Source organism: Lissotriton helveticus, chromosome 1_1, assembly GCF_964261635.1.
Source record: "Lissotriton helveticus chromosome 1_1, aLisHel1.1, whole genome shotgun sequence".
NCBI lineage: Eukaryota > Metazoa > Chordata > Amphibia > Caudata > Salamandridae > Lissotriton > Lissotriton helveticus.
Genome location: NC_136057.1, coordinates 306,475,084 through 306,488,040, shown reverse-complemented (window position 1 = coordinate 306,488,040; position 12,957 = coordinate 306,475,084). Strand labels below are relative to the sequence as shown.

At 45.7% G+C, this 12,957-nt stretch overlaps 1 protein-coding gene across 7 annotated transcripts in view; it reads right to left on the bottom strand.

Moving 5' to 3' along the window:
* AGBL3 (AGBL carboxypeptidase 3) overlaps window positions 1-12,957 on the bottom strand; it is an 873,099-nt gene that overhangs the window by 135,304 nt on the left and 724,838 nt on the right. For all 7 annotated transcript variants that reach the window (XM_078669865.1, XM_078670168.1, XM_078670098.1 and 4 more), the window contains one exon: window positions 9,775-9,984. In XM_078669865.1, coding sequence (XP_078525991.1) covers window positions 9,775-9,984 — 210 coding nt within the window. The remainder of the gene's footprint in view (window positions 1-9,774; window positions 9,985-12,957) is intronic.

Below are 12,957 nucleotides of genomic sequence, written 5' to 3'. Positions count from 1 at the left end.
TGAGGCATCAATAAGTTTTGACTCCTTATCAGGAGGAGGGGAATCGCCTGTGGTTTGAGAATTAGCTCTCTTGCGGGCGTGAGTTACAACAAGAGAGTGTAGAGGCAACTGGCCTTTTCTATATACCGGGTCTGTAGGAGCGGGTTTATATTTTTTATCCACTCTAGGTGTTCGTATTCTAGCTCTAACTGGCTCTTTGAATACTTCGTCAGTGTGTTTTAGTAAGCCCATGAGCATTGGAAACGTGTTAGAAGACCTTTGTGAATGTGTGAATGTCTCCACAAGGAAATCCTCTTCTAGATGGTCTGAGTGGAGCTTCACCACGTGATATTGAGCAGCCCTGTTAATAAGCTGCGCAAAACCTATGTTATCATCAGGTGGGGAGGGTCTGGAGGGATACAGGTTGAGGTCATTATCCTGGTCTGGATCTTTATCATAATTGTCCCAGGGATCAGTGTCCTGTCGTATGTGATGTGGCACATAATGGTCCTCATCCGAATCCCCATCTCCATCCCCATCACCTCCGTCCTGTATGTTAGGTGGAGGTGATGGTGAATTTGATAGTGTAATTATCAAATTTGGGTTAGGAGGTGAGGGAGGTATGTAGGGAGGAGAAGGGTTAGTACCCATGTCCTTCTTTTTCTGAGGCAAGGAGGATCCTCTGTAAGATCTAGCTTAATTTTTTTTAGGAAGAATGACCTGGATATGTCCGGTTTTTGGGTCAATGCGGAGTCTCTTTTGTTTGGGATCCAAAGGTGGCTGTTCGGGTAGAGGTTCTTTGAACGGGGTTGATTTAGGTTGCAGTTCTTTGGGCGCTGAGTGTTTTGAGTCAGAGTGCTTTTTAGCAAGCTTTGGATCCGAGTCTTTAGGTGCGGATTTTGGCTCCGAAGCTTTTGGTGTGGATTTTGGCTCCAAAGTTTTAGGTGCGTGTTTTGGCTCCGAAGCTAGAGGTTTGGAAGATTTTGGCTCTGGGTCTTTGTGTTTGACGGGTTTCGGCTCCAAGGACTTCGGTGTCAAAGGTGTTTTCGGTGCTGGTGTAGTGGAGACTGGCAAAGCCTTGTGTTTGCGTTTTGGTGCCGAAGGTGTTGGTTTGGCTACGGAATGAGGCTGGCTCAAGCCCGAGCCCGAAGGCTTGTGTTTGTGTTTTGCAGGCGAGCCCGAGGGCGTGCGTCGGAAACCTTTTCTCAGTGCCGAGCTGCACCTGAGGGCGAAGGTGATACAGGATCCGCAGGTTATGGGTGAGTGGGCACAGGGGGATCTGTACTCACGGTATGTTGACCCGGAGTGATAGTCGGTTCTTCTTCCATGTCAGAATCGGCTTCGGAGACCAGTTCGTCTTCCTCTGCTTCTGGATCGGGCTCGTGGGAATCAGAATCTTCGCCGAAGACATCTGGTACGGAGGCGCTGGCACAGTGCATCTCATGGCGTCAAGCCCAACGATCACAGATGGTTGTCTTCGATCGGAATGATCGACAAGATTCACAGTCCTTCTTGTCGTGTTTCGGAGATAGGCAGAGGTTGTAGACCTCGTGCAAGTTGGTGAGGTGAAACTTAGCAAGACACCCGGGACATAACTTGAATGGATTCCGTTCCATTGACTGCTGGTGTGGTCAGCACGGGTAGGCTCGACGGCCCGCCTCAAAGTTCCCAATCGAAGGTTTAGAGATTTTAGACGATGCGCGTTGAATGGGAAACCGTGATCGATAGACAGTACCATTGAGGGTAGAGGATTGTGCGTCGAAGAGGTTCGAAAATTATACCAAACCGGAGCGTCGCAATACACATCGGAACCCGTGGCGGAAATAACAATCGGGGGATGGAGTTGATACCCATGCGCACTATAACCGAAAGGATGAGTCACCTACCTCGTGACTACAAAGACTTCTTCGAAGAAAAACGAAGTGCAAACATCCGGACCCAACACCAGATGACGATCTATGCTAAAGCATATGATCTACAGCTCAAATGCCTCGAACATACAATACTGGAGAAACTGGTAGACTAGGCAACGTCAGAGGTTGGTGCAGTGGCAGAAGGTCAGGTCTTCAGAGATCCTTCATTTAGAATGTTTGTTGGCACTTACACAGTCACACAGAAGGCTCAATCCTTCCTGAAAAAGGTGTCTGGCAGAGCGTTTTTTGGGAGGGCTGATCAAGGCAGATGACACACAACCTGCTGAGATGAAGCTGCAACCAGACCTCAAAGAAACAAATATTCCTCACATTGGCAGGACAGATGTTGCCCATTCCCATTCTTCCCAACCAGGGACAGAGGTGGCAGAGATCAGCTAAAGTTACTCAGATGAAACAAGATATGACAACACAAGTATGTCTGGGGGATGATGCTAGAGATGTCTGGACATCTCCTAAAAAGTCAGTGGGGGCATCCATGCATGGCGGCAGAACTCCACACTGGTGCTGACTGCTTGCCCCAAGCAATTGATCACCAGCCCAACTGTAGTATTTGGCTGCATCCTTGCCATCCTAAATGGTTTCAGCCAGGGAGCCCTAACTTTGCATGGGTCTTCAGGCAAGTTCTCGCTGCCTGTGCCCCAGAGGGCACACGTGTATCAGCCTAGTAGGCAAACTGCATCGACTGACCTTAGGGTCAGGCTATCAGCATTACCGTGGTAAATCCCAGGGGGATGTTCCACCATGAAGTATATTCCCTATAGCAAGATGGACCACCAAAACAATTTATGATTCTTCTCCTGCATTTGCATCACCCATCTAAGTGATCTGTGGTCATTCTGAACCTGGAAACAAATACAAGTAGTGGCCCAGATGACTCCACCTTTGTTCCTAATGGAAGTATCCACATGCATGTATTTTAACCTCAACAGAAAGCAGTTGTAAGTCCAGGACCTCAGCAGCACATCGAATTACCATAGCTAATGAAGCACTCTTTATTGTTGGCTGCCCAGTGAGGAACAAAAACCCTGTATCAGGGATATTATCAAGCACAATGTCCTCCTGTTGGTCCAAATATAAACAGGCATCTTCATAATGTGGGAGTAAATCATCACCACCTTTGTAATCTCCAGGAGGTAAACTTTAGTACAAATTGGAACCACAAAGATGACTGAGTCTCTGAGGACAGTTCTGCGGTAGTGGCTGTATGTTATCTGATTCAGGGTGTGCCGGAACCGGGTGTGCCAGAGTGGAATCAGCACTGGCAATGTCGGTAAAATGAAAGCGGAACCACAGCCAGAATGAAAGGCCTCAACTTTCTGTAGTGTCACCTATGGTCCATAGGGATCAATTGAGGAATCGAAAACTCAAGCGGTGGTGGGAGACGGATTGGGACCTGGACACTTGTGATTTCTTTCCCAATAGAGAGTGGCCGGAAGGTGTCTAATGCCGCTTGTAGGAAATATCAAGGACCCCCTGACAAAGTAAGGAACTTCTAGGAAAGGGTAAAACACGATGTGGATATCTTCCTAGAACGTCTATGATTAATTTGCCATTCAAAAACAGAGAAAATGCAATGTCAAGCAAGTGAAAATTATGTAAAATAGGATCTATTTTATAAAAAATTAATAGATAAAAACACAATTAATTGAACAGTTGATTTTAAACACAAAATGTACAATATAAAAATCACAATATTAAAAAGAGAGACTGTCTTTATCTAATCCAGTAAGTAGTAACGTGGCAAGAATGGAATAGGTTCCGACACGCGTTTCGACGCTATAACAGCGCCTTGTTCTGGGAATCGAGCCACAGATTCCTGTATATGAAAAGACCGACGATTTACAAAATGTGGGGCTGGTGCTTCTTATCTGTATGAATTTCATGTTCAATACTTGTTTTTTTTAGCGCATGTTAGACTCTACGTATTGATCTGATTACAGTCTTCTTGATATATATTTCTTTAGGATGAGGGTCTATGATGTTATTATTTAGTAGTGCAGGAACACTCCACGGAGATAAGGGTCTTGAGTGGTCAAAAATTCTGTTCCTGACTGCTCGAGCAGTCAGGAACAGAACTTTTGCCCGGAGATTAAGCGCGTCTTCATTTGTTTACTAGGAGCGCCATTATTTATATTTCTTCGCATAATTCTTGGCCTTTGGAATCTACTAAGCCACAGAAGGAATATCATGTACTACATTATCACATACATTATATAAGAGTTATCAAGACCCTTATCTCCGTGGAGTGTTCCTGCACTACTAAATAATAGCATTTGGTTGCCGGTGAGCCAGCTCGACGGGAGGGACTGCAGTTGAACAGCACGAAAGGAGTATATCCAGACCTCTTAACCATCAGAGTAACGTACCTGATAATCAAATAATTGCCAGTCTTCAGGAGCAGAAAAGGCCAGTCTACTGAAGATTAAGAAACATAGAGCCACTGGAAACAACTGGTTCTCTAGAGAAATCGAGTATCAGTCAGCAAACTACCCAGTCAAGGACAAATAAGATCCAAAACATTGAGTAAGATCATCTTACCAACATGACAGCTTAAACTGCGAGCAGGCCTCAACTAAAGATAGATGGACATGACGCTAACAACTTTTTAGGACTACTGAGTTCATATAATATTTGATATCACCTGCACCGATCATCTTGAGAGGACTAGCTGGGTCATTAAAAGATTTAGAGAAACAGTGAATTGTGGTCGATTGGTTACCCTTACACACCGAGTTGCATACAGCACTTCTCCAGTCAAGACCAAATACACCCAAATTAAAACCACTGGTACAGAAAATCCTGAGGAAGGCAACTTGCTGAAACGCGTTGGTGGTAGTCAACAAACATCATTACCAGTGATGACAGTTACAAACTTATGTTTTGTGTTATAATGTTTTTACAATAGTGGCTGTTGCCATAATATATAATATGCATTAGAGACATCGGCATTAGTCAGGACAGTTTTTGAAAAAAATATAGTGGTGGTTTTTCATATATATATGTTGATGATTAATTACAAACATTTATTCTGATTGTAGAAAATTGAGTATGTTAATACATGTGATATGATGCCGTTTTTTTCAAATATTTATATCCCAAAAAAATCTTTTTTCTCTAAAAACAAAAAATAATAAAACAGTCTATTTTTCGAATTAATGTTTCTCTCAGTGTGTTGTATATTTGTAGGTCTACAGTTTTTTCATGAACAATCTGCTTTGAGATCAACACCTAGTCTGGTGTAACCAAAAAACCCTCCCCCTTTTTCCAATAAAGAGTACCCATCCTCTGCATTTACAGATATTTGCCAGCCCTCCACCCTCTCTAGTCATTGACTGGGGGAACCCTTGTCACAGGGGTTCTTGCCAATGTGTTAAAAATGTTAAATGCCGTACCATCAAACTGATGGACGTTCATCAAACTTTTTATGCCTTTGGTTTTTCAAAACAAACTCCGGAATCAGGATTTTGTTTTTGGAAAATCCAAAACTAATGACCTCCACACACTGGGAGTTAACTTCTGTGTTGTGGTGGTCATTTAAACGTTTTACTGTCCTTTATCACCAGGTCTTACCCTTTGGCGATGAAGAGTAAAAACTGCCCATTTGACTGCCCACTCTAAATCACCTGAACCCTTAAGGTCTGAACTCTGTTGGGCCACCTTGGATCTGTTGCTGATAAACTGAAGGTGTTGTACGGAGCGGAAGATGTTGTCGGCTCTAAACCAGGATGTGGCAGAATACGCCGCCATGCGCCTTCGACACGCATACTATACAGGAGGAGACCGCTGCGGGAAATTATTAGCGAGCAGGTTACGGGAGCAGCGTCAGAGACAACATATCCGAACCCTCCAGCCTAGCCATGGTGCCCCCATCACGGAGGACGCGGCCATCGCCGCGGCCTTTGGAGACTACTACACTAAACTATATATGGCGGACCACCTGGACCTGCAGAATGGCCATGATTACCTGCAGGGAGCCTCCCATCCATCCCTGAATGAGTCACAGACGGCGTTCTTCGACCGGCCCATTGGCCTAGAGGAGGTAATCTCAGCGATATCCCGCCTCAAGTTGGGGAAGTCACCAGGACCGGACGGCTACACAGCGGCCTTTTATAAAACCTTCTGTCCACAAGTGGCCCCATTGCTAAAAGACCTTTTTAACACCTTCGATCAGCCAGGTGCCATCCCCCCGGATCTGTTGGAGGTGGCAATCTCGGTGATTCCCAAGCCCGGACGGGACCCCATCCGGTGTAGCTCCTACAGGCCAATATCCCTGTTAAACATCGACCTGAAGCTTTACACGGGCATCATTGCAGGTAGACTGGCACCATACATGCAGCAACTGGTGGAGCCCGATCAAGCGGGCTTCATCCCACAACGGCAGACCAGCGACAACACCAGGCGAGTCCTCCACCTCATCGAGGCTGCGTCGCGGACGAGGCCGGACTGCATGCTCCTCACTATCGATGCGGAGAAGGCATTCGATAGGGTGCATTGGCCCTATCTAGACCTGGTGCTACAGCGGTTCGGGGTAGGAGAAACCCTCCGCAATCGTATATTTAATTGTTACCGCCAGCCAAACGCAGCAGTCCGGGTTAACGGTCACACTTCCCCGCGGTTCCCGATCGGCAGGGGGACCAGGCAGGGATGCCCGCTCTCTCCCCTCCTGTTTGCGCTCTACATGGAGCCGTTGGCGCAACGTATTAGGCAGCATAACCTCATCACAGGCATCCCGTTAGGCGGGGACACGCATAAAATCAGTCTATACGCAGACGACATCTTAATTTCCCTGACCAACCCGATGCAATCTCTCCGAGCGCTCTTTATTGAGCCCCACACCTTTGCGCTGGCATCAGGCTTTAAGATTAACGTGGAGAAATCAGAGGCACTGAACGTATCTATGTCGCCGGAAGTGCTAGCGGACGCCAAGGCTGAGTTTGACCTGCAGTGGTCTGAGTCTACCATTCCTTACTTGGGGGTCTTGTTGGCCCCGATGGTGCGAGCCACCGCGGATGCCAACTATGCCAGACTCAGCTCCCGCCTTTGCGATGACCTCAGGAGATGGAAGCGCCTTACACTATCCTGGCTGGGTCGTATGGCGGCTGCCAAGATGACTTTGCTGCCGCAGATCCTCTATGTGTTTCAGACCCTCCCTATAAGTCCTCCGGCGGGTTGGCTCCAGAAGACACAATCGGACCTGGTACGCTTTGTCTGGAACGGTCGCCGCCCACGGTTTAAACATACGATCGCTATACTCCCCCCGAGCATGGCGGAGTAGGAGTGCCCAACCTCACTTTATACTTTCAGGCGACCCAACTTCGCACTCAGGTGGAGTGGCACCAACTGGAATCTGGCAAACACTGACTTTTTCAAGATCAGGCGGTGGCGGGTCGTACGCTTCAGGGTGTCCCATTCTTGCCACGGTGCCATAGACCTCCCAACCTCTACGCATCGCTAATCACAAGCACCGTCCTGGATGTATGGGACAAAGTGGCTGTTAAGCGGGAGCTCACTTCGTTCCCCTCCCCCATGACGCCGCTCTTTGACAACCCTGACTTCTCCCCCGGCCTTGACCCCCGGGCGTTCGTGACGTGGAGGACTACACCATGCAGGGCCTTGGGACATATGTTTGATCTTAAAGGCATCCTTCCCTTTCAGAAGGTGAAGGAGGACTATGGCATACCGGAAACGGATCGTTTAACCTACCTGCAGGTTCGCCATTGGGCTTTACAACCGTCGGTTAGACCCGATGCACAGCGTTTCCTCACCCCGTACGAGAAATGGCTATTGACGCGCACCTCCGATAAAAACTAATCCTGACCTGCATCAACACCTACTCCTCACCAACATATACACTTACAACGCAGGGAGGGCCAGGTGGGAGAGGGACTTGGGGAGACAACTCACACGCAAGGAATGGGAGGGTGTTTACCACAGAGCCAGACATTCTGCCTACCACACGGGCCTTACCGAAACTATGACCAAAGTGGTCACCTACTGGTACCACACACCTGAACGCCTGCATCGCTGGTACCCCCGAGTTAGCGACCGCTGTTGGAGGGGGTGTGGGGAGCTTGGAACACTGGAGCACTTACTTTGGAGCTGCGACCGCTTACAGCCTTATTGGACCTCAATCCTAGATTTGATAGACGCACACCTAGATACTCAACTCCCCAGGTTCCCTGCTTATGTTCTGCTTGGCCTTCCTAACGTCTTGATGTACCCCTTGAAATCCATGAGAGGGAGGCTTATTGCGATTGCACTAGGGGCAGCTATACAAAATATAGTAGCTCATTGGAGAGCCGTCCAACCCCCCTTACAAATGGGCTGGCTACATAGGCTATGGGCGATCTTGAGGATGGAGAAACTATCACTGGCGAAGGCAGGGAAGGGAGAAGAATTTGCAGCACTTTGGCGGCCGTTCTTGACCCTGCTGACAGGAGAATTCCGAGAACTGAGTTGCCCCGATACCTGCGGTTGCTACGCCTCGCAGACACCCCGCTTGCGGAACCTAAAGCGCAGCCACGCAAGCGCAAGACTACGGGCGGATCTGCAACCCATGGAACCCACTAGAGAGGTGACCCTCTTTGCTCTGTGGACAAGGAGGGGGGTGGTTGCGGGAGGAGGGTGTTTTTTTTTTCCTTTTTTCTTCATGTTTCATAATCAATACAGCATGCACCCGCTTTTTAGCCTTTAAGACGTGGCTGGCCCGGATGGGTTGTAGGCGGCTTGCTGTGTTAACGCCCACATCCATCTCTTGCCCTTGTTTACGCTACTGAATTGTCCTCGACCGGCTTGTGCCTCTGCGGGCACCGGTTGCTGTACTCGATGCAATGTTTTCCTTTGTTGCTTAATAAAAAAGATTTAATACTAAACTGAAGGTGTGCCTACTTGAAGATCAGGCGGGCGGTCAATGGGCTTGGCTGTAAACCATAAAGAGCAATAAAACATAGGATAAAACAATAAAATCAAAACGCATACACCAGAAGAAGCGATAAAGCTTGCTTAGACCAGATATGCATCATAAAATATTTGATACAATCGACGCAGCCCAAACATTTCAAAAACTCCATAAAAGAGTCACAAAAGTGAACAAAAGCAGTCTTGGTCCATAAATCCTCATAGTGACAGCACATAAGGGAAAACAACGTTTATCACGGCACCCTATGCTTTAATAATGAACAGGTACATTCATGAGCTACAATGCCTAAAAGTGCTACTTACAGCATGAGGGGGAGCAGAGACACTGGGAGCACCCTGTACTACTGTATTAGGAGCCGCGTTAAGCCTAACATCATGCGCCTTGTCCAGGTAGCAGGGGACAGACATCATGAATAATGCTTTGGCTCACGTTATATCTAAAAATATGAAGAGCGTCAACATGTTTTTTAACCCCTACATTTTGGCATACTGGTAGTATTCTCTTTTTCCTCCCCTTCACATAGGTGGGGCAGAAGAACAGTGCATGCTCCATGGTTTCCTTCCTGGCACCACAGGAGGGGCATGCCCACCTGTCTCGTTCATGTGGCTGACCCCAACCTGAGGTGAAAGAGAGAAAGGGAAGGGTGCCATAACAAAACTGGAGGTATATTTTCATAGCTGCCGCAGGTTTAATCTCGTGAAAGTGCCACTCAGTCTTAAACTCATCCTTCACCACGAGGAAAGCGTTGGTTAGAGGGTTGAGGGAGGGTTTTAACTACATTAGGTTTATTGTGTACTGGCCATAATTGGTTTGATGGTATTCTTGCTAATAGACCCTGCTGTCATCGGGTCTTCCCACAAAGACTCTAAATGAGGCCTATAGCTATTTAGATGAACTACAAAGAACTAACCTAACACACTGTATATCATAACAATAACCTACCTCGTTTACAGCTCTTTGATTCCACCTCTTCTCTAAAATCACACCCTGGTTCAGGCAAATAGGGTGCAAGTAAATTCACATCTTCTTCATTGGCACCAATGTAGTAACTCCTCCCAAAGGCAGTGGTACGGGAGGCAGTATTAGGCACAAGTATTCTTTGAGACGGCGGGTTCCGAGATTGGAGATGAGAGTTGCGCCAGATAAATTCTTCTATAAACAAAATGAAAGAAATCTGAGACAGTGATTGAATCTAAAAAATATGATTAAGAAATAACTACATGGACAATTAATATAATCGGCTCCATTTCTCAGGTGACAAGTCTTTCTCTCACTTTCTATGATAATAAATAGAATATCACAGTATATACTCCTGCACACATAGTATACATTTAGATTATAGGCTAATAAGGTTTCTTTCAAAGCAGATGGGTGGTTTATAATAATTATCACTGATCACATCACATGTCAGCGATGACATCATCAGTGACATAATAAGTAAACAGAGTTGAGCAGATGCATAATTTTGATTGTGTTATAATTGCATTTATGTAGTACTTAGTACCCCAGGTGAGACACAGATGCACTTTATTCTAAGTATCCCGCAAGACTGAAACCCAAGGCTAGCGCTTAGTCCAGTAGAATTATTCATTGTTAGGTTTAGTCTTGTTCATTGAGGAAAAAAGTGCACTTACTTCGATTTCTGTGATGTAGGTTAAAATTAATCAACAGGATCTCAATGAGATCAATATTAGGGTTTTGTGGCATTATGAAATGTATTGGTGGGATGAACTGAGGAGGCAGAACAGACAACTGTATTATTGGGTTTCAGAGAAAGGAGAAGATGTGACCTATAGAATGAGATGTAGGCAGATCACAGATACATATCTGAAAGTAAAGACTGAGGGAACATTTGACTTAGAGTAAGATAGGGACAGGGAAAGTAGGGCATACTGAGGATGATGGTATGTCATTTAAAGATTTGTTCGATTGTAGCAGAGGAGGGGGAGAATTAATAGCAGTGAGTCAAGGTCACATTTTCACATAGGTTTTAGCAATATATGGGAGAAATGGAAAAACTATATGCCTCTTGAGAAGTAGAAATAACGGTATATTGCTTGTGCAATAGCATTTTTATTATGTGCTTTGATAAGTACTAGAATCAGGTCAGTGGTCTGTTTATTGGTAGGATTGATTTTGTTCTATCATAATGTCTCTGTCTAGCCGGACCTAGCTTTCATCCGAAACAGTGGCTGGACTTCATCTCGTGTATCTTGTCTTTACAAAGATCGTGCTTCAAGGTCTCCATTGTGGTCAGTTTGGAAGTAATCAGTTCTTAACTTTTTGGGCCATTTTAAAAGTTTTGCATTGGAACCTTAATATCCTGTCAACTGACTTTTGTTTATGGCATCAGTGTGGCAGGGAACTCTAATGACTTTGCAAACTAAAATATAGTATTGCTCAAGCAGGTGTTAGAACAGTACTAATTCATTTATATTTCTCACTTCAACAATACCCTATAATCAGCAATACCAGAAGAACTGCTGCATAAGTGACTGAAACACCATGGGCACGGTAAACTTCTTGGAGGAGAGGGAATTCTGCTGCAAGGGAGGCAGAGATTTCTTCCTATCAATGCCCGCCCGATTTAAATGCAGATGGACCATAGTTTGACAATGGGGAGACTACTCCGTTGGGCAGTTGGAGTGTCCGCTCACCTAATTTAGATGACCGGGCATTTAGTCATGTTTGAATGCCCATCATCAACATGGCGAAAGGGAATTTAAATTTTTTATTCTCAAAAACAAAATCCCGCTTTGGGATGTTCTTTTTGAAAATTTAAAAAACGTTGTAGGTTTGCCATGAATCTCCATCATGTTGACAGAAGCGTATGGCAAAATGACAGTGCACTGACAGGAACCACCATAAAGGCAGTTCCTGTCAATGCTAGAAATGTCTGCAGGACCTGCGGATATTTCTAGATGTGGCTGTCAGCACCTCTGCCAGGGCCACAGAGTGAAATAATCTGTCAGGTAGGAGGATGGCAGGCTGACCACCGAAATAAATTTAAATCAGGCCCTAGGTTCCAGAGCAAGACAACACTAGACTTCAAGGGCAAGATTTAGGGAAATAAATGTATGGGTAGACATTTAGATCTCTGCCCGAGCATACATTTATATTTTATTTCAATTCAAATACATTACCAGCAGCAGGCCTGGAAAGCTGGGATAGGCGCTGGATTACCCCCTTCCATGTTCATGACGAGCTCAGCTCGTCATGGCATGTACCTCTCAGGTGCTCATGACGAGCTGAGCTCGTCATGACCACACCCGTTTTCGTTGCTGTCCAGCACAGCAGGGGAAACTCTTAAGCAGCGGCAATTCCGGGGGGACCCTATTCTTGTCGTTCGGAGTTCTACATAACATATAACTGCATAGAGGAAAAAGGAGCCTCCGTGTAAACGCACATTTTTTTCCAGGATGGAAAACATTTCCCCTGTGAAGAAATCCCTTCCTCTAAATCACTAGAAAATCTGGGGGTGATCCGTTTCCCTTACCCTCCTGCAATGAGACATACTCCAACATTTGGCTGGAGTAAATCTCTGACTATCTCCAGGTGGAAAGGGGTTGAGGAGGAGTTTGGGAATCCCCACAAATGTACAAGTTTATGGCATTCCCAACCATTCCAAGGTAAACCATACCACCTTGATTGACATTTACTACTGTGGATTTCTCTCTAAGCATAGAGGAGAAATCCACAGTCGCAAATGGATTTATGCCCACCAGAAATCTCTTTGTGGATTCTTGGCAGGCATCAAAAGGGTAATTTAGTTGTAAAAGTATGTGTATGATCAAACTAACTTTTGTGAATATGACCGTATCTTGACAAGGAGTCTGGAGAAAAAACCTATATCTGAGCTGAGGTAACTTACAGTTGGACAATGACTGTAAATGGTCCAGAAAGTCAGAAACCTATTAGACAGGGGCTCGATAATAATGATAATGGGATAACTTAACTTAAAGCTGACCTTAAACCATGGGAACTAACAGCAAATGTTATTAGTTCTGCCTTTTTCTGCAGCATGTGGGTTTTTTTAGCATCTTGCGCAGGCAATTCACACAACAGACTTGATCTCTGTTTTTCGGAGCAGGCCTGGCACACTCATCATATCACGGTTACCAAGCA